Source organism: Tursiops truncatus, chromosome 4, assembly GCF_011762595.2.
Source record: "Tursiops truncatus isolate mTurTru1 chromosome 4, mTurTru1.mat.Y, whole genome shotgun sequence".
NCBI classification, from domain to species: domain Eukaryota; kingdom Metazoa; phylum Chordata; class Mammalia; order Artiodactyla; family Delphinidae; genus Tursiops; species Tursiops truncatus.
Genome location: NC_047037.1, coordinates 84,419,358 through 84,442,835, shown reverse-complemented (window position 1 = coordinate 84,442,835; position 23,478 = coordinate 84,419,358). Strand labels below are relative to the sequence as shown.

Genomic DNA, 23,478 nt, shown 5'->3' with positions numbered 1-23,478 from the left:
TTTATACTACCAAACACAGAAAAGTTTGGGATCTCATCTAAGTACCTGGGCAGCAGTATTTTCTTCTCTAAGGAGAAGAACTTCAGCTGTCAGAGCATCAATCAGCTCTCGATGATCGCCTAATGCTTGTTCCAGTTGCTGCCTTGTCTCTACTTCTTTACGCAGTTGGAGCTCACTCTACAAAAAAAAAATGTCAAATAAACTCCCATCCATAGCATCACATGTTGAAAACTAAAAGTTTCTACTCAAAGCTGTCAAAGAAGAGAATACTTACAAAGTATATATTATGTGACAGTAAAGACAATTAAATATTTTTATTAAAAGGTTTATAGTTGATTATAATGTGCTGCTTTATCCTCTTCCCTTCTTTAAATATAACACAATGAACAGAATGGTATGTAGAATTAAACAACTACAATTTTTATAGAAGAGAGTGGAAGGAAGTACATATACATGTTGCTTGAATGTATGTAGGCCATCTCCAGAAGGGCACACTGGTATCTGGTAATGATAGTTGGCTACAAGGAAGGAAACAGGTTAAATGGAAGTTAGGGGTGGGAATTAGGTTTTTCATCGTATATTCTTCTGTATCTTTGAATTTCATACCATGTAAATGTACCACCAATTCAAAAATTAAGTTTGCTAAAATATAATTAAAAATAAAAAACAGGTTTAAATGATTTAGCTTTGTAAAGCAAGTGATTAACTAAAAAGTACATGCTTCTAAGCCTGTAATACATTCAGAGAGCCAAAAGTACATTCCTAGAGATTCCTAACTTCTGGGTAGAAGAATGGTAAGACTATCACAAGTCTGACAGTATAATAAATCTTTAAAAAGCAAATTTAGATAGATCTCTACAAGATGGTGGAGTAGAAGGACCTGAGCTCACCTCCTCTCACGAAAACACCAAAATCACAGCTAACTACTAAACAACCATTGACAAAAAAGGACTGGAACCTACCAAAAAAGATCTTCTACTTCCAAAGATAAATAAGAATCCACGCGACAGTAGGAGGGGCACATTCACGACACAGTCAGATCCCATACCTGCCGGGTGGGCAACCCACAAACTGGAACATAATTATATTGCAGAAGTTCTCCCACAGCAGTGAGAGTTCTGGGCCCAGGTCAGGCTCCCTGGTCTGGGGGTCTGGCACTGGGAGGAGGAACCCTCAGAGCATTTGGCTTTGAAAACCAGGGGGGCCTGATCACAGGAACTCCACAGGACTGAGGGAAACAGAAACGCCACTCTTGGAGGGTACACACAAGGTCTCGTGTACACCAGGACCCAGGGGAAAAAGCAGTGACTGCAGAGGAGCCTGCGCCAGACCTACGTCCTGGTCTTGGAGAGTCTCCTGGGGAGGTGGGGGGCAGCTGTGCCTCACTGCGGGAACAAGGACAAGGACACTGGTGGCAGGGGTACTGGGTAATCATTGGCATGAGCTGTCCTGGAGGCTGCCATTTTGATGCCAAGACCCGGCCCCACCCAACAGCCTGAAGGCTCCAGTGATGGGATGCCTCAGGCCAAACAACCCACAGGGCAGGAACACAGCCTGATCCATCAGCAGACAGGCTGCTTAAAGTCTTCCTGAGCCCACAGCCACCTCTAAACACACCCCTTGACATGGCCCTGTCCACGAGAGAGACAAGACCCCACCAGTGGTCAGCATCAGTCCCTCCTACCAGGAAGCCTGCACAAGCCTCTTAGATCAGCTTCATCCACCAGCAGACAGACACAAGAAGCAAGACAAACTATAATCCTGCAGCCTGTGGGATCGCAAACACAGAAAGTTAGACAAAATGACACAACAGACGAATATGTTCCAGACAAAGGAACAACATAAAACCCCAGAAGAACAACTAAATGAAGTGGAGATAGGCAGTCTACCTGAAAAAGAATTCAGAGTAATGATAGTAAAGATGATCCAAGATCTCAGAAAAAGAATGGATGCACAGATCGAGAACGTTTAAGAGCTAGAAGATACAAAGAACAAACAAAAAGAGATAAACAATGCAATAACTGAAATGAAAAATACACTAGAAGGAATCCACTGAAGAATAAATGAGGCAGAAGAACGGATAAGTGAGCTGGAAGACAGAATGGTGGAAATCACTGCTGCAGAACAGAATAAAGAAAAAAGAATGAAAAGAATGGGGACAGCCTAAGAGACTTCTGGGACAACATTAAATGCACCAACATTTGCATTTTAGGAGTCCCAGAAGGAGAAGAGAGACAGAAAGGGCCTGAGAAAATACGTGAAGAGATAATAGCCAAAAACTTCCCTAACATGGGAAAGGAAACAGTCATCCAAGTCCAGGAAGCACAGAGAGTCTCATACAGGATAAACCCAAGGAGGAACATGCCAAGACACATGTTAACACATTACTGACCAGGGGATTTTTGCAGAAACTAATGCTGGTGGCTGGCAATTTGTTATGTTAGTGAATATGGAAACACTAGCATTTGAGTAAATATTGACAACTTTTTTTTACACTTAATGTATTTATTTGAAACTTTGTACATGTCTTACTAAAGCATTCTAATATTTTGTTAGAGTGTGATAGGCAGTATAGCAGGCACCTCTGTGCAGGGAAACAGAACATCTATTACAAACGTACTGTGTTTCACTGTGCTTTCCCCTGAAAGAGCAGATGCTATACTTTCTGGCGGCACTTCTTTTTAGTCCTGTGGGTATTATTTCCTCTAGAATATGTTTTTATTTTACCTGATAGTTGACAAGGTGGATCTTTGCAGGGGGCTCGTTTAGAAACGCCACAAGAAGGACCAGGTGCAGGACTACCACTACATTCACCAGAATGGTCAGTTACCCATTGTCTAGCTAATAAAAATTACTTGTAAGTCATTTTATTCTGTGCATTAAGGCTACAATAAATTTTAAACACATTGAATAAACTGCAATTACTCAAAAGAAACCCAGTTTCTTATACCATTTTAGAGTTTTCCAGAGGACACTGAAGTTGGACAGATTTGATCAGATCGATCAACTCCTTTCATATATTTATTATACTCTATATACAAGTGGGCTTAGTTATCTGATGGCCAGTCCTCCTGTCTTCTTTTCCTGTAGATGCTATGGAGGCGTCATGAATAGTTGTCACCATGCGGACTAGCCTCTTGTCTTTCCATATAAGAAGAATCACTTCTCTCTTCTGTAAGAATGTCATTTCTCCCATCTGTAGATTTTTAGATTTCTCCTTTAATTGGTTTAATAGACCACAATTCTCTCTTATAGTCCCACAAACTCTGGTTTTATTTTTCAACAATATTTCAGATGTGGACACATTTGTAATAACTGTCTTTGTAAATACGGTGCCATGAACCAAGATAAGGTTGTAGGACCAATAATATTGTTTCTTGCAGTTTCTTTCCTTCACCCATGTAAATCTCAAGACTGCATGTATATCCAGTTTCACTTTTGCTAACCATCCTGACCAAAATTCCATATTTTGTAAGTTTTCTGGGATTATAGGTGTTTTTTTTTTGCGGTAAGCAGGCCTCTCACTGTTGTGGCCTCTCCCGTTGCGGAGCACAGGCTCTGGATGCGCAGGCTCAGCAGGCCCAGCCACTCCGCGGCATGTGGGATCTTCCCGGACTGGGGCACAAACCCATGTCCCCTGCATCGGCAGGTGGACTCTCAACCACTGCACCACCAGGGAAGCCCGGACTATAGGTTTTGAATCTGAGTCGTCCTCTCCACTTTATCTTTGCCTCCTCAAGTGATAGCTCTTGTTTGGGTACATAGATCGATTGAAATTTTCGTAGAAAACAATCCAAAAGAGATTTAACTTTTGAAATTCTGTCTGCAGGACGTGGAGTTTCCAAGTTATCATTAAAGTGAAGAAATGTCATTATTTGTTTGAACCTTCTTCTCGTCAAAATCTTTGGAAAGATAGGTGTTTCAAGCAAGGGGTCAGTCGACCAATATTCTTTCCAGTGTGACTTTCTTATTTGTTCCATCAAAATTATTAATCCAAGAAACTTCTTCATGTCACTATTGCTTACATCAGTCCATTTTAAAGCCTTATCATACTTTTTATGATTTTTCATTCTGTTGGTGATACAAGTTTGTTTGAGAAGCAACCAACTTGAAACAGTTGTTACCAAAAATTAATTCTGCTATTTCACTAACACTTTGTGGGTTATTACATTCAATAGTTACAGCTGACACACCCGTAAAGTCTTCTAATTTTTGTGAAATGTTGCCTTCAACCCACTCTTCTGTAGAAGTAAAGAAGCATTATCCAGCAGTGTGAGTTTCATTTTCATTTTCTGTATCAGAATCAATCACTAAGGTTTTTTGTCTTTTTGTTGGTCTAATATTCACATCTGCTGAATCAGAACTATATTCTGAAGAACTATCATCTCCTGAGACACTAGTATATATGTCACTAGAAGAATCAGAGAAAGCATCTGCATAAAATTCACCGAAAAATTCTTCTTCACTCAAAATTTCATGATGCATAATTTTTGAAGATTTTACGATAATAAACTTGCATTTATAATTTACACAATGTTGGAACAAAAACCTAATGGAGCAAAACGTGAATAATAATGACAATCGCAAGTTGTATAATGAACCCTTGATCAATTTTAAGCCCTAACAACTTCACACGGTGATATTAATTGTATCACTTTCTAAAAACGTACTGATACGTCTCTGGTCAATAACGTTCAGGTAACAAAAGATGTATTAATACATTGCCCGTCAATAAGTTGTTAATCAAATTGACAAAAATTAAAGACAGAGAAAATATTAAAAGCAACAAGGGAAAATCAACAAATAACGTACAAGGGAATCCCCATAACGTTATCAGCTGATTTTTCAACAGAAACTCTGAGGCCAGAAGGGAGTGGCAAGATATACTTAAAGTGATAAAAGGGAAAAACCTACCACCAAGAATACTCTACCCAGCAAGGCTCTCATTCCAACTCGATGGAGAAATCAAAAGGTTTACAGACAAGCAAAAGTTAAGAGAATTCAGCACCACCAAACCAGCTTTACAACAAATGCTAAAGGAACTTCTCTAGGGGGAAAAGAAAAGCCCACGACAAGAAATGAGAAAATTACAAATGGAAAAATTAACTGGTAAAGGCAAACATACAGTAAAGGTAGGAAATCATCCATACACAAATATGATATCAAAATCAACAATCGTGAGGACAGTACAAATGCAGGATATTGGAAATGCATTTGAAATTAAGAGACCAACAACTTAAAACAATATTGTATATATATAGACTGCTATATCAAAACCTCATGATAACCACAAACCAAAAATCTACAATAGATATACAGACCAAAAAGGAAAAAGAATCCAAATACAACAACAAAGATAATCAAATCACAAGAAAAGAGAACAAAAGAGGAAGGGAAGAAATAAGACCTATGAAAACAATCCCAAAATAATTTTTAAAATGGCAATAAGAAAATACATATTGGTAATTACCTTAAATGTAAATGGATTAAAGGCTCCAACCAAAAGACACAGACTGGCTGAATGGATACAGAAACAAGACCCATACATATACTGTCTACAACAGACCCACTTCAGACCTAGGGACACATACAGACTGAAAGATATTCCATGCAAATGGAAATTAAAACAAAGCTATAGTAGCAATACTCATATCAGACAAAATAGACTTTAAAATAAAGACTGTTACCAGAGACAAAGAAGGACACTACATAATGATCAAGGGATCAATCCAAGAAGATATAACAATTGTAAATATACATGCACCCAGCATAGGAGCACCTCAGTATATAAGGCAAATGCTAACAGCCATAAAAGGAGAAATCTACAGTAACACAATAAGAGTGGGGGACTTTAACACTCCACTTACATCAGTGGACAGATCATCCAGACAGAAAGTCAATGAGGAAACACAGGCCTTAAATTATACATTATACCAAATGTACTTAATTGATATTTATAGAACATTCCACCCGAAAGCAGCAGAATACACATTCTTCTCAAGTACACGCAGAACATGCTTCAGGATAGATCACATAGTGGGACATAAAGAAAGCCTCAATAGTCTAAGAAAACTGAAAACATATCAAGCATCTTTTCTAAACACAACACTATGAGATTAGAAATCAACTACGAGAAAAAAACTGTAAAAACCACAAACACGAGAGAGTGGCATGGACATATATACACTACCAAATGTAAAATAGATAGCTAGTGGGAAGCAGCAGCATAGCACAGGGAGATCAGCTCGGTGCTTTGTGTCCACCTAGAGGGGTGGGATAGGGAGGGTGGGAGGGAGATGCAAGAGAGAGGAGGTATGGGGATATATGTATACGTATAGCTGATTCACTTGGTTATACAGCAGAAATTAACACACCATTGTAAAGCAGTTATACTCCAATAAAGATGTTAAAAAAAAAAAAACATGCCACCTTTTTGATCTGTGTACTCAACCAGGAAACAAAAACATGAGAGGTACATTCATCTAGCTGATAGGCTTCTGCAGTATCTCTTCAAGCCAGTAGGATCTGTGCCCTGCAGAACAATGTAGTCAGTATGTCTATAGGCCCTGATAAGCTTGAAAAATTATCCATACACTTTCTACATACGAGACTAACCAGAGCCAAGGGGAAAATCGTGTCCCTACTTTGGTATTATCTGTCTGATAAGTTTAAATGGGAAAAATGCTTTTCAATTTTTTCCATAGTCATTGAAACTGATAGTTTAATCTAAATAGTAACGTTAACATCAGCACGACATTCCAGAGCTACTCATGTAGTTTTAATTTCCCCCCCACTTTGGAGAAATGACCTTGCACTACTGTGTTAAAAAGCAAATAGCTGCTTCAATATTTACATCAAAGTGTTTGCTCAATACATTTCAGTATAATAATTACAAACAAGAAGAGAATGCAATTTTGCATATCATAAGTGTCTTCTGAAAGTCACTAAAAATCCTGTATCAATCTAGACACTGATTATGTCCATTGTCTCTTTTATGTAATATTTATTTTCACAGAAATGCCTCAGGTGAATACAACTCTTTCCAGCTTGAGCTTTGTATTTTGGGAAATAATTCACAGAGTTCAGTGCTTCCAACTTTGATAGATTTATTGTCATGGCAGTGCCAAACATCTTTTTCTGATACTTGCTTACACAGAGAGACTCAATGGGCCAAGTGATGAGAACCAGAAGTTTAGTGCAGGTGCTTGTCCTAGTTTACACATATTTGGTATTGAACTCCTGGTAATAATGTTTACTTGCATGATGCATTATTGTTTTTCAGAGAGCTACCATATCCATTTCTCTTTGTTACAGAACTGTGGCTGTAATTTCTGAATTACTCCAAAGGTGTCTTGCTTGAGAATGTGTGCATTATCACTCCTGCTAGAACTGCACATCTTTGGACATTATTATTGCTTCTAGGTAAAATAATAGGGAGAGGAGATATGTTTAGGTGTAAGAATTGAAGAAATATGTTCTACTTAACAAAGATCTCATCAGCAGTCCAGTGGAAAACAGTGATTACATTTAGTGAAAATTCTTCCCCAGGTGGAGCTTCTGGACCTAATGAAGGTGGAGGTATTTTTCACTCCTTGATTTTTCTCAGAGAAAGCAAAACCATTATTCCTTGCAATGATGTGGGGAAAGAACAGTGGGAGCTCTGCTCTCCTACAATGAGTCCACCATGCAGAACCTGGATAGGTTCAGTATGTTAATCCATTTGTGTCATTCCTTTGTTGAGGACAGGTCAAGGATTTCCCTTTGCCAGCAGAGTAAGTAATATTTATGGTTCTGCGCATGGCCCATAAAAAAATCCTAAAGATGCTACCAGAAAACTACTAGAGCAATCCATGAATTCAGTAAAGTTTCAGAATACAAAATTAATACAGAAATCTGTCGCATTTCTATACACTAACAACAAAAAATCAGCAAGAGAAATTAAGGAAACAATCCCATTTACTATCATATCAAAAAGAATAAAATACCTAGTAATAAACCTACCTAAGCAAAAGACCTGTACTCCTAAAATTGTAAGATGCTGATGAAAGAAATCGAAGATGACACAAACAGATTAAAAGATATACCATGTTCTTGGGTTGGAAGAATCAATATTGTAAAAATGACTACACTACCCAAGGTAATCTACCGATTCAATGGAATCCCTATCTAATTACCAATGGCATTTTTTGCAGATCTAGAACAAAAAAAATCTTAAAGTTTGCATGGAAACACAAAAGACCCTGAATAGCTAAAGCAATCTTGAGCAAGAAAAATGGAGCTTGAGGAATCAGGCTCCCTGACTTCAGACTATACTATAAAGCTACAGTAAAAACAGTATGGTACTGGCACAAAGATAGACTTATAGATCAATGGAACAGGATAGAAAGCCCAGAAATATACCCACACACCCATGGTCAATCAATCTATGACAAAGGAAGCAAGATTATACAGTGGAGAAAAGACAGTCTCTTCAATTAGTGGTGCTGGGAAAACTGGACAGCTACATGTAAAAGAATGAAATTAGAACATTCTCTAACACCATACACAAAAAGAAATTCAAAATCGATTAGAGACCTTAATGTAAGACCGGATACTATAAAACTCTTAGAGGAAAACTTAGGCAGAACAGTATTTGACATAAATCGCAGCACTATCTTTTTGGATCCACCTCCTAGAGTAATGAAAATAAAAACAAACAAATGGGATCTAATTAAACTTAAAAGCTTTTGCACAGCAAAGAAAACAACAAGCAAAACAAAAAGACAACCCTCTGAATGGGAGAAAATATTTGCAAATGATGTGACCAACAGGGGATTTATCTCCAAAATATATTATATAAACAGCTCATGCAGGTCAATATCAAAAAAACAAACAACCCAATCAGAAAATGGGCAGAAGACCTAAATAGACATTTCTCCAAAGAAGACATACAGATGGCCAAAAAGCACAAGATGCTCAACATCACTAATTATTAGAGAAATGTAAATCAAAACTATAATGAGGTATCACCTCACACTTATCATAACGGCCATCATCAAAAAGTCTACAACCAATAAATACTGTAAAGGGTGTGGAGAAAAGTGAACCCTCCTACACTGTTGGTGGGAATGTAAATTGGTATGGCCACTACAGAGAACAGTATGGAGGTTCTTTAAAAAACTAAAAATAGAGCCACCAGATGATCCAGCAAGCCCATTCCTGGGCATATATCTGGAGAAAACCATACTTTGAAAAGAAACATGCAACCCAATGTTCACTGTAGCACTATTTACAATAGGCAGGACATGGAAGCAACCTAAATGTTCATCAACAGATGAATGGATAAAGAAGATGTGGTATATATATACAATGGATTATTACTCAGCCATAAAAAAAGAATGAAATAATGTCATTTGCAGCAACATGGATGGACCTAGAGATTATCATACTAAATGAAGTATGTCAGACAAAGACAAATATCATATGATAGCACTTATAGTGGAATCTAAAAAAAATGATACAAATGAACTTATTTACAAAACAGAAACAGACTAGCAGACTTAGAAAACAAACTATGGTTACCAAAGGGAAAAGGTTGGTGGAGGGGGGTGGGGGGGCTAGGGATAAATTAGGAGGTTGGGGTTAACATATACATACTACTATATATAAAATAGATAACCAACAAGACCTACTGTACTGCACATGAACTTATTTATAAAACAGAAACAGACTAGCAGACTTAGAAAACAAACTATGGTGGTTGGCAGCAGGGGCTAGGGATAAATTAGGAGGTTGGGATTAACATATACACACTACTATATATAAAATAGATAATCAACAAGGACCTACTGTATAGCACAGGGAACTCTACTCAACACTCTGTAATAAACTATATGGGAAAAGACTGAAAAAGAATAGACATATGTATATGTATAACTAAATCACTTTTCTGTACACCTGAAACTAACATAACATTGTAAATCAAATATACTCCAACATAAAAAATAAAAATAAATTAAAAAATATAAAACAGAAGTAAACATTTTAATTAATTAATTTTTTAAAAAGAAAATTTAGGAAGACATCTCCAGAGAAATTGATACATGTAAATTAGGTTGGTGAATCAACTTTTTTTAAATGGTAAAATTTCCTTAAACAGTTTTTGGTCATATTTGCTTAACAAATTTAAATATATAAAAAATAAATAACAGTTTAAACAGGTTTTTAAAAAAGGTATAATACATAACCATTTCTAATCCCACAGCATTCTGAGGACTGATTATTATTCACAAATGAATTAAAGATACAATTCTTTAAAGATGTAAAAAAAAAATAAATAAAAGATACAATTCTTGCTTGTCTTATAAATTACTTTTACAACAATAAAATGTCTCCCATTTCAAACACTGAAGCAAAGCCCAAGTTACCAGTGATACAAAAAATATGAAGAATTTTCCTAATCTGTGTCTACAGATTACAGGCATACCACTCTCCAAACTGAACTGAAGTGGGAATAGCAAGCAGAGAAAAGCAGTAGAATGAGGACATGTTTAGTAGTTCTCATTAACCTGTAACTGCCAAACAGTAATATGAAGTATTAGCACAAGATATAATTTTATTTATAGCAGATTTACCTAACTAATTATATTGTACTAAAGCTCATATTAAAATCAACATCACTTATCTGATGTTATCTGTACAAGGATGTAGAGGAAAATTAAGAGGATAAACCTTTACTACAGACCATCTAAAGCTGACGTATTTTAAACAAAGCTATTCAAATTTGACTATACTTTATTTGGAGATTGCAATAATTCAAGTGTAGAGGGGGAAAACCTACCCATTTCTGCCATTAGTCTGGCAGAAGAGAAGACTCTAATAACCTCACCTCTTTAAGGTACCGAACCAGGCGACAGAGGGAGCTCACGAGCGACAGGGTGAAGCCGGTGAGACCCTGACTGTTCTGGAGCCCCCGGACCTCGCGTCCTGTCCACCGCTCATATTCTTCCATTTCATGTTCCACTTCGTGTATCATGTGTTTGAGGACATCTAGGCTGGGGTTACTGCTATTCGGTAAGTCTGTGGAGGCTGTGCTGGCTGATAACACGCTATTCTTCTGTTTTGAAGGAGCACGCAAATCTGGTTTTCTTTTCACTGATAATGACAGAAGTCATTCTATGTTAAGACTGGGAAAAATTACAGTAGAAAAACGTTTGACTGTTGTTCACAATTTATAAAAGGTTTTTTATCGAAGTTATCATCATTTTCTCATAAAGAATTTATACTGTTTGAACCAGATTTACACTATCTATAATGAATGGATGAGAACCATCCTTCTAGAGTTACATGGAATAAAAGGAAGCATTGCCTGGCTACCATTCAACAAACTCTTACTTAGTAGGATCCAACTGGATGAGTTTAAGGGAAAAGACATGCACTAATAAACTAAGATAGCTGTGTCAAGTTACATGTTTAATAACCCACTTTGTCAATTAAGAGACTGAACCTTTATTTAGCAGCTGTTTTTGCTTCCTTGAGTTCAGCACTTGTCTCACTGCATAGCTTGAGTCTAGAGTCTCAGTAGATTCTTCCAGCTGAAGCCTCGTATGGATTCTCTTAACAGCATTGGTAGCATTCAGAGCAGCTAAAAGGGAGAATTTTTCCAAAAGTATCTCAAGTGAACAACAACAAAAAAATTTTAAGCATGTCAATCGACAGGTCAATGAGTATTTACTCAACCAGGCTAAGACAGTCAAAACTCAAGTAATGTTCCTTTAAAAAATTACTGTGCTTAAGAAAGAACATAATGAAGTAAGCTACTACTCTGGGAGAACTAATACAGTCAGGAACCAAACCTTTTTGTTCTCCCGATGGAGAAGCAGATGATGGAGTTCCTGAAGAGGTTGTTATTTGTGATTGTGTTGCTGCTTTCTGCTGAATATCAGTCCATAGTTTATTAATTAACTCGGAATTATCTTCCGTTATTTTGTGGAGAAACCTATAAATTATGGGACAACAAGCTATATTAGAATTAATAAGTACTACCATTTAACTTGTTCAACTGTTTACATGTTTGATTTGAAGAAACTTTTAATAATTCATAATCAAAGAGAAATATGTTTTGCTTTAAGTTATAAGATAAAAATCTAAAATGCCAGTCTTCTCGGTGTTAGAAGGAATCATTCCATCTCCCTCCCAGTTTCCTAGCTATGCTGACTCCTGAACCAGGAGCAATTTGCCCTTTCTGAAGTTTTGTGCTATAGGTTATGTCCTCCTCTCTCTTTCTCTAGAGAAAGTACATGGTTTCTATGAAGGAGCTTGTCCTCAGAGCACAGTCTCTGCTCATCACTGAAGTAAAGTGACTGGAGCAGACTCTGCCCCTGTGTTTCAGGGAGGCGGGGAGAGGGAATGAGAAGAAGAGCTACAGTGTAGGGGGTGAGAGAGATAAGCCTTTTGCTGTAATCAATCTTCAGTTGTCTGATTTCTTTGTCTATTCCCCAATTAGACTAATATTTAAAAGAGGCAGAGGGTCTAAAAGTGGAAACAACCCAAATGTCCACCAGCTGATGAATGGATAAGTAAAATGTGCTCTATCCACACAAAAGAATATTATTCAGCCATAAAAAGAATGAAGTGCTAACATGTTACAATATGGATAAATCTTGAAAACATGTGACAGACCCCAGACACAAAATATCACATACTGCATGATTCTATACAGAGGCAATGTCCAAACAGGCAAATCCACAGAGATTTAAGACAAAAACAAAAAAACCCAGATTCATCTAGCAAATTAGATTGGACTGAAAGGTTTGGGAGAAAATAGGGTCTGACTATTTAAGAGTATAGGGCTTCTTTGAGGGTAACGAAAATGTTCTGAAATTGACTGTAGGTTGAACAATTCAATGAATATACTAAAAATCTGAAGATCTTTGAATATTATGCTTTAAATGGGTAGAGTGTATGGTATGTGAACTATAAATCAATAAAACTGTTATGGGAAAACAACAACAACGAGAGAGGAAAGGGGAAATCTTATTTAGTGGCTCTATAAACCTCAACCTAGAGGAGTTGCTTTAAAGCAACCTGTGGACAGCACATTGAACACTAGTTGCTATTAAGTTTAGTTAACAAAAGGCTGTAATGTGGTCCATTCACATTATGGCTAGTTATCAAAGCATCAGAAAGACTCCTCTGTAAGACAGTGTTAGTTAGGACTAAGTCCAACCTTCAGGATAAGTCCTAAGAAAAGTGTCATAATGAGATTTCTGTACAAGTTGGGAAAATCCAAACCAGTTTGAACTCCTATTACCACCTCTAATGTTTATACTTTCAAGAATTAGGTTATATCAAATAACAACAACAAAATAAGACAATACTATCTATGGTAGGCTTAAGAATGGCCCTCCAAAAGATACTCATAACCTAATCCCTGGAACTTGTGAATGTTACCTTATCTGACTAAAAAGGGACTTTGCAGATGGATTAAGTTAAGGGTCTTGAAATAGGAAGATGATCCTGGACTACCCAAGTGGGCCCTGAATGCAATAATATGCATCCTTAAGAGAGAAGCAGAGGGAGGTTTTGACACACACAAGTGGAGAAGGTGATGTGAAGGTGAAGGCAGAGGCTGGAGTGATGTGGACACAAGCCAAAAACACACCACCAACCAGCAGAAGCTGGAAAAGGCAAGGCGTGGATTATAACTTAGAGTATCCAGAGGGCATGTGGCAATACCAACACCTTCATTTCAGTCTAGTGAAACTGATTAAGGATTTCTGGCCTCTAGAACTGTGAGAGAATAAATTTCTGTTGCTTGAATAATAAACGTAATTCTGTACAAGGTTAGTTATATTTAGGTTCTGAAAGAAAAAGTACTTAAAAGACGATACATATTTCCAGGTATTCCTAACAAATGGTGACCAGCTAAATTTGAATTACTTTACACATCCTACAAAAAACTATACAGTGAAACAAGAAAAGCAAATAAAACAGCATATAACCCATACCTTCTATATTATTGGAAGACAGAGAATACTACTAACTTCAAACTACCTGTAGGTAGAAAAATAAGCGTCAAATTCCAGCAAAGATATTTCTTGAGCTCCTGTAAGAAGCCTTTGCAAAGAATGGGGGCAGTTCAAAATAACTGCACAGAGAAAACGAAAGCTGAGAGCCTAATGGTGACAAAAATCACCTCTAGAAAGAAAAAGTCCACTCTAAGTATGTAAATACTTAAAAAAAAAAAAAAACAAAAAAAACTAAGATAGCTGTGTCATAACGCCATCAAGAAGTTTGTAGAACCCAAGGTGGTAGTCTTGGGAAGGCATCACTTCTTAAGGAGAAGAGAGTGAACATGAAGGGAGTGGTACCCTTTGGAGGCTGAGTGCTAAAGGAGAAAAGATGCAAAAGTCCTTCAAGACAAAAGAGAACCATGATATTGGAGAACAAACCAACTTTAACCCACCAATGCTTTTTTTTTTTTTAAAAGGCTCTAAATAAGCTGTGCTTCACCATAATTGACAGAAGAATCACCTAAAACTCCCAAACCTCTCCACAAAATGTACAGTATAACAAAGGCAGTATATCAAAACAGAAAACTGAAATTGAAATATTTCAGCTAATTAAAATTCCTGCCCCCAACATGCAAAAAAAAGAAGAAAACTGGGCTTCCCTGGTGGCGCAGTGGTTGAGAGTCCGCCTGCCAAGGCAGGGGACACGGGTTCGTGCCCTGGTCTGGGAAGATCCCACATGCCGCGGAGCGGCTGGGCCCATGAGCCATGGCTGCTGAGCCTGCGCTTCTGGAGCCTGCGCTCCGCAACGGGAAAGGCCACAACAGTGAGAGGCCCACGTACAGCAAAATAAAAAACACTCAAGAAAACAGGATTTGAAAGATGTTTCCTTAGCATTAAAAAAAAAAAAGGGCTTCCCTGGTGGTGCAGTGGTTGAGAGTCCGCCTGCCGATGCAGGGGACACGGGTTCGTGCCCCGGTCCAGGAAGATCCCACATGCCGTGCAGCGGCTGGGCCCGTGAGCCATGGCCGCTGAGCCTGCGCATCCGGAGTCTGTGCTCCTCAACGGGAGAGGCCACAACAGTGAGAGGCCCGCGTACCGCAAAAAAAAAAAAAAAAAAAAAAAGACATATAGATGGCCAATAGGCACATGAGAAGAAGCTCATCATCATTAATTATTAGAGAAATGCAAATCAAAACTACAATGAGGTACCACCTCACACCAGTCAGAATAGCCATCGTCAAAATTACACAAATAATATATGCTGGAAAGGGTGTGGATAAAAGGGACCCTCTTACATTTTTGGTAGGAATGGAGATTGGTGCAGCCACTATGGAAAACAGTGTGGAGATTCCTTAAAAAACTAAAAATAGAATTACCATATGATCCAGCAATCCCACTCTTGGGCAAATATCTGGACAAAACTATAATTTGAAGAGATACATGCACCTCTATGTTCACAGCAGCACTATTTACAATAGCCAAGATATGGAAGCAACCTAAAGGTCCATCGACAGATGAATGGATAAAGAAGATGGGGCATGACACATACACACACACACACACACACACACACACATAAGAATACTACTCAGCCATAGAAAAGAATGAAATAATGCCATTTGGAGCAACATGGATGGACCTAGATATTATCATGCTAAGTAAAACAAGTCAAACTGAAAAAGACAAATATCATATGATATGTGGAATCTAAAATATGACATAAATGAACTTTCATGAAACAGAAACAGACTCATAGTTGCCAAACAGGAGGGAAGGGAAGGGAACGATGGACTGGGAGTTTGGGATTAGCAGATGCAAACTATTATATACAGAATGGATAAACAACAAGGTCCCACTGTATTTTTTATATATATATATATATATATATATATATATATATATATAAAATATCCTGTAATAAACCATAATGGAAAAGAATGTGAAAAAGAACACATATGTGTATAACTGAATCACTTTGCTGTACAGCAGAAACTAACACAACACTGTAAATCAACTATACTTCAATAAATAAATAAATTTTTAAAAAAGAGAGAAGTGGGCTTCCCTGGTGGTGCAGTGGTTGAGAGTCTGCCTGCTGATGCAGGGGACACGGGTTTGTGCCCCGGTCCAGGAAGATCCCACATGCCGCGGAGCGGCTATGCCCGTGAGCCATGGCCACTGAGCCTGCACGTCCAGAGCCTGTGCTCCGCAACGGGAGAGGCCACAACAGTGAGAGGCCCGTGTACCGCGCAAAAAAAAAAAAAGAAAGAGAGAGAGAGAAGCCACTTTTGGCCTAAGCCATTTTGTGATCTAAGCCTGACCACAATTCTTGCCCTTGAACCAGTCTCGGTAGTTAATGATCTTAAGGGAAGTAAGGGAATTCAGTAACGAAGAAAACACAGTCAAGAAACAGAAGTTCAGCAATAAAATGAGTGCTAATTGCTCCTCAAGGGATATACATAACAATCTGATACAGTTTTTGAGCTCTGCAGGAACTAAGGCCCCCACCTAGGTGGAAGATGGAATGATGATGTTGACCCTCCTGACTTCAATCAACTAAAGCTTGGACTCTGCCAACATTTGTCCCAATTCTATGCTGAATTCTCCTCTGCTCAAGCCTCTTCATGAATATGCATGTACTCTTAGCTTAAAACTTCCCCAATTTTACTGTTTGGGGAGACACTGCTTTGGGAAATATCCCCCGAGTTCGTCTTACTTGCTGCAAGTAATAATAAATCCCTCCTTCTCTCAAAAAATAAATTAATAAATAATAAAATAAAATAGTAACCAACAACAAAAATACTCAGGAATAATTTTAACAAGAAATGAGGAAACCTATATGAAAAAAAACATTAAAATACTCCTCAAAAACAAAAAGGTAGACATTAACAAATTGAAAAACATCCTTTGTTCTTGGATAGTAAAACCCAGCATAATAAAGATGTCAGGTCTCTCTAGTGAATTTATTAATATAACAAAAATATCAATAAACTTTTTTATGATGCTAAATAAGTTGACACTAAATTAATACAGAAGAATAAACATGTAACCATCATTATGAAAACTCTGAACTGGAAAAGGCTAGGAGGGAAGTCTATTAAAACAATATAAACTCTAATTAAAACAGTGTGGTGGGCTTCCCTGGTGGTGCAGTGGTTGAGAGTCCGCCTGCCGATGCAGGGGACACGGGTTCATGCCCCAGTCCGGGAGGATCCCGCGTGCCGCGGAGCGGCTGGGCCCGTGAGCCATGGCCGCTGAGCCTGCGCGTCCGGAGCCTGTGCTCCGCAACGGGAGAGGCCACGACAGTAAGAGGCCTGTGTACCGCAAAAAAAAACAAAAAAACAAACAGTGTGGTATTGGAGCATGACTACAGAAACAAGGCCAGTGGACTAGAAAATTCAGAAGTAGATCCAGGTACACACGGCAATTAATGTATGCAGGCAGAATCTCAGATCAGTGGGGCAGTAATAAATGGTGCTGGGGCAATTGGTTACCAATTTAGGAAAAGATAAGAAGCAGAGCCATACCTCATACCACATACCAAAATAAACTTCCAATGGATCAGAGAACTAAATAAAAAATAAAACCACAGAAGTATCAGAAGAAACATGAGTGAATTCCTCTAAAATCAGTTTTAGGAAAGAATTTCAGAGTATGATTCAAGATCCACATGTAAAAGCAATGAATGATAAATTCAAACTATATATATATTCTTTTTTGTTGTTGTTGTTGTTTTGTTTTTGTTTTTTTTTTGCGGTACGCGGGCCTCTCACTGTTGTGGCCTCTCCCATTGAGGAGCACAGGCTCTGGAAGCGCAGGCTCAGCGGCCATGGCTCACGGGCCCAGCTGCTCCACGGCATGTGGGATCTTCCTGGACCGGGGCACGAACCTGTGTCCCCTGCATCAGCAGGCGGACTCTCAACCACTGCACCACCAGGGAAGCCCTATATTCTTTTTTTTTAAACATGGAATGCATCACAAATTTGTGTGTCACCCTTGCAAAGGGGCCATGCTTATTTTCTCTGTATTGTTCCAATTTTAGCATATGTGCTGCCAAAGCGAGCACTATATATATATTCTTAACTCTTTTACTTGTTAAAGAAATTCAAAAGACAACGAATTGGGAGAAAATATAACATATTACACAGGTAAAAGACTAATATCCTTAATATGTAAAGAATGCTTACAAATTAATAAAAAAAGGATCAAAAACCTAAAAGCAAAATGGGCAAAAGACATGAATAGACAATTCACTGTAATGTCCCTTAAATATATGACAAAATTATCAATTTCACTTAGAAAGGCAAAGTAAAACTACGCTGAGATAACATTTCTCACCTATGAAATCAGCAGAGAAGTCTGACAACACACTCTGGTGCAGACACTCTTGTAAGTTGCCAGTAGGAGTGCAAAATACTACAACCCTCATAAAGCAGAATTCAGTAATTTTAGAACAAAATTACATAGCATTTACCTTTTAATCCCAAAATCCCACTTCTAGTAATTTACTCTAAATACACACCTTCAACCATACAAAAATACATATGCATAAGTTATTCACTGCAGCATTTTTTAATTGAAAAATATTGGAAACAACTTAAATACTTGTGTGTGTGTGTGTGTGTATATATATATACACACATATAGCATTGCAAAAACTGGATAAAGATGTGCAAAAGAATGAAATTGGACCCCTACCTTACACCACTCACAAAAATTAACTCAAAATGGATTAAAGACTTAAACATTAGACCTGAAATGGTAAAAATCCTAGAAGAAAACATAGGGGAAGCTCATTGACATTGATCTTGGCAACAGTTTTTTGGATCTGACACCAAAAGCACAAGCAAAAAAAAATAACTAGAACTACATGAAACCAAAAAGCTTCTGCACAGCAAAAGAAACAATCAACAGAATGAAGAGGCAATCTATGGAATGGGAGAAAGTATTTGCAAATCATATATTTAATTAGGGGTTAATATCCAAAATACATAAAGAACTCATACAACTTAATAGCAAAAAACCCAAGCAATCCAATAAAAAAAATGGGCAGAGGAACTGAACAGACATTTTTCCAAAGATGACGTACAAATAGCCAACAAGTACACACACGAAAAGGTGCCTGACATCACTAATCATAAGGGAAATGAAAATCAAAGCCACAATAAAAGCAAAACCAAACAAAAAATAAAACAAAAGTAAAAAAACAAAGAAAACAAAAAACAAGAGAACCAAACAAAAGAACCCAAAAAAACAAACAATAAAAACAAAACAAAAACAGAAAGCAAACTAAAAAAAGCAAACATAAAACAAACACATAAAAATGATTAAAAAAACAAACCCACAATAAGGTATCTCTTCACATCTATAATAAGAATGGCTATCATCAAAAAGTCAAGAGATAACAAGTGTTAATGAGAATGTGGAGAAAAGGGAACCCTTGTGCACTGTTGGTGGCATTGTTAATTGGTACAGCCATTATGGAAAACAGTGTGGAAGTTCCTCAAAAAATTAAAAATATAACTACCATATGATCCAGGATTTCCACTTCAGGGTATATATCAAAAGGAAATGAAAACAGGATCTCAGAGAGATATCTGCACTCCCATGTTAACTGTAGCACTATTCACAATAACCAAGATATGGAAACAACCTAAGTATATGTCAACATATGAATGGGTGAAGAAGATGTGATTGAGATACATAGATATGTATCATATTCCACTGTATACATATACAGTGAGATATTATTTAGCCATGAGAAAGAAGGAAATCATGCCATTTGTGACAACATGGATGAACCTGGAAGATATTACATTGAGAAATACAAGTGAGACAAAGAAAGACAAATACTGTATGATATCACTTATACGTGGAATCTAAAAAAGCTGAGGGGGCTTCCCTGGTGGCACAGTGGTTAAGAATCCGCCTGCCAATGCAGGGGGACACGGGTTTGAGCCCTGGTCCAGAAAGATCCCACACGCCGCAGAGCAACTAAGCCCATGCGCCACAACTACTGAGCCTGCACTCTAGAGCCTGTGAGCCACAACTACTGAGCCCACGTGCCGCAACTACTGAGGCTGCGTGCTGCAACTACTGAAGCCCACAAGCCTAGAGCCCGTGCTCTGCAACGAGAAGCCACCACAATGAGAAGCCTGTGCACCACAACAAACAGCAGTCCCCACTCACTGCAACTAGAAAAAGCCCATGCAGCAACGAAGACCCAATGCAGCCTAAATAAATAAATAAATAAAACAATTTTCAAAAAACTAAAAACTAAAAAATATATAATAAAAAAGTTAAACTCATAGAAACAGAGTGGTGGTTACCAGGGGCTGGGAGGTGGAGCAAATGGGAAGATGGTAAAAGGGTACAAATTTCCAGTTATAAGATGAACAGCTTCTTGTGATTATAGCTAATAATATTTTATTTTATACTTGCAAGTTGCTAAGTGAGAAGATCTTAAATGTTTTCACCACAAAAAAGAAATGGTAATTATATGATGTGACAGAGGTATTAACCATCCATCACTTAATGCTATGATGGTAACCATTTTGCAGTATATAAGTATATCAAATCAACATGTTGTATGCCTTATAAACTTATACAACATTATATGTCAATTATATCTCAATAAAGTAGGGGTGGGGGAAGAAATGGCCTTGGAAAAAAGGGAAGCATCTTAGATACTTATGCCATCTATACTTACGTGTCCGCATTTGTGTTTGACTGAGAGCTTAGAGAGTTACCCAACTCATTCTCACTTTCTTCTGCCTGGCTGTTAACAGTTCCTTCTCGTTGGTCATCATCTACTTCATTAAGAGCCTTTATCAACACAACAATAAAATAATAACACAGGTTGGTTATATACACACTCATCCTTTCTTTTTGTCATAACAGAAGAGAGATCCCTCCTTCTAAGGCTAATCCCTCCACATGTGGTCTAGAACCCAAACCCTCTTACCTCTTTCTAGTCCATCAATTGCCGCTTCTCTCTCCTGCATCTTCAACTTCTCCTTACTGGCTTCAGCTCATCCACATTTAAATCTAAGTCTTTGCCATCTTATCCGTACCCTATACTCACCTCGAGCTACCATCTACTCTTTCTGTGCAACAAACTTCTTGAAAAAGCTGCCTGCCACTTCTCATTCACCATTTATGCCCTGCAACTTTGCTTCTGCCCTGCCACCCCATTTAAGCTGTTCTCTACATGGTCAACATCAACACACTTGTTCCCAAATCAAATGGATATTTCTGTCTTTGCCTTCCCTTACTTCTGACTCATTAGACATCAATGACCACTCATTTCTTTCCCTCAAAATCTTCTTTTGAGGAAGATAAACTTTTCTCTTCCACTTCCATGATACCACATTTTCTTGGTTTTTCTTCTTTTGGCCATTCCTTCCCAATCTCCTTTATTGGTTCTTTTCCTACCCTTCCCTTTTTCTGATGTCACTCAAGGTTCTCCCTTTGCACCTTTTCTCCTCTCATCTGACTCATTTTCTGTATGATTATATCTAATTCCAAGGTGCAATTACGAGCCAAATGCTGTTAATTTCCAAATTTCTAGCTTCACTCAGATCTCTCTTGAGCCCTCAACATTTATATCCAACTGCCTAAAAGATACCCCTAGGAGAACATCCTACACACATATACTCAACATGTCTAAAATTCATCATTTTCCTAAGCCTCTACTATCATTCTTCCAGAAACCTTGTCCCTGTCATGTTACCAAGACCATAAACAGCATCACTATCCACTCAGGTTCTCAAGCCAGCAAACTGGAAATTATCCTTCTTCCTCATCCATCACATCCAATCAATCACCCAATCCTGTCAATTCTATCCCTTCTTCATCTCTCAAATCTATCCCTCTTCCCCACTACCTTCTTCCCTACTGCCACTGCTTTGGGTCAGTCCTCACCACTTCTCGCTAAGATTCCAATGTGAGTCTTCTAACCAGATCCTCTCACCAGTCTTGTCCCTCCCTCCCCAATCCATCTTCCACGTTACTGTCAATTTTGCCATGACTGTGCTCTTCTTAAAATCCTTTAGTGGCTCTACTCTTGCTTTCTGGTTCCTTAGCCCTTCATAACCCAGCTCCTTCTTGTCTCTCTTACCTTGCCTCTTGCCACTTCCCAACCTTCATCATAGAGACCATGATCATTTGAAAGCTAACTTTTTTTTTTTTTTCCTTTGCGGTACTTGGGCCTCTCACTGTTGTGGCCTCTCCCGTTGCAGAGCACAGGTTCCGGACGCGCAGGCTCAACGGCCATGGCTCACGGGCCTAGCCACTCCACAGTACGTGGGATCTTACCGGACCGGGGCACGAACCCGTGTCCCCCGCATCGGCAGGGGGACTCTCAACCACTGCGCCACCAGGGAAGCCCAGAAAGCTAACTTTTTAATAAGTGCCAAAACATACATGGCTTTTGGCTAGGCATATGGCTAATGGACTTTGGCTATTAAAAATGTGTGTAACATTCTACTTAATTGCCTTTATAAGTAGAAAACGGTATATTTATATGATTCTGGACCTTGTAATTCCCTAGGATCATCCATCTAATTGATGATTCTCCTTTTTTTCATAAAAGATACAAATAACTTAGGAAATTGCATTAAACAGGTACTGAGACCTAGTCATTCTTAAAAAGTTGACTTATTTTAGTATTAAATTCTTCATGGGCTTTTAAAAAATGTTTCCTATCTCAAAATTCTAAACATTTTGATTAATTAAGAGTTCCAATTAGATTAAGATACAGCTAATGAATGTTTTACTATTATACTTTTCCCATGTAACTAGTCAATAAATTCAAAGTTTCTTGGGTAGCTGCTTTTTAAACATACTAATACATTAGAACTAATTCACTGACTTTCAGATATCTAAAATATTCTTTTGGGGCTTCCCTGGTGGCGCAGTGGTTAAGAATCCACCTGTCAATGCAGGGGACAGGGGTTCGATCCCTGGTCCAGGAAGATCCCACATGCCGCAGAGCAACTAAGCCCGTGAGCCACACCTACTGAGCCTGTGTTCTAGAGCACCAGTGCCACAACTACTGAAGCCCACGTGCTCTAGGGCCCATGCTCCGCAACAAGAGAAGCCACTGCAATGAGCAGCTCCCAACAAAGAGTAGCCCCCACTCACCGCAACTAGAGAAAGCCCACGTGCAGCAACAAAGACCCAAAGCAGCCAAAAATAAATAAATAATATAAATAAATTTATTTTTAAAAAAAGAAGGGACAAAGATTTAATGAAGAACTAATATCTGGTATTATGCTCAACACTTTACATAACCTATCTGAGCTGATCCTCACAACAACCATAGCAGGTATATTCTATTCCCATTTAACAAAAAACTCTCTGAGCCAACTCAGATACCTTGAGAAATCAACTCAACATCGAACAACTACTAAGTAACAGAATATGAACATAGATTCACCTGACTCCAAAGTGGGATGTGGAAAGACTCTCTTGCTGTTTCCAT

General features: G+C 38.2%; 1 protein-coding gene and 1 non-coding gene across 2 annotated transcripts in view; both read right to left on the bottom strand.

Annotated features, from left to right (window-relative positions):
- Window positions 1-23,478, bottom strand: part of SPICE1 (spindle and centriole associated protein 1) — a 63,646-nt gene that overhangs the window by 20,093 nt on the left and 20,075 nt on the right. Inside the window, 5 exon segments of the mRNA XM_073804223.1 lie at window positions 46-177; window positions 10,868-11,133; window positions 11,486-11,623; window positions 11,835-11,977; window positions 20,704-20,819. Coding sequence (XP_073660324.1) covers window positions 46-177; window positions 10,868-11,133; window positions 11,486-11,623; window positions 11,835-11,977; window positions 20,704-20,819 — 795 coding nt within the window.
- Window positions 17,954-18,060, bottom strand: LOC117312304 (U6 spliceosomal RNA). Its single transcript, XR_004526561.1, has one exon. It is a non-coding gene; the product is annotated as a U6 spliceosomal RNA (small nuclear RNA).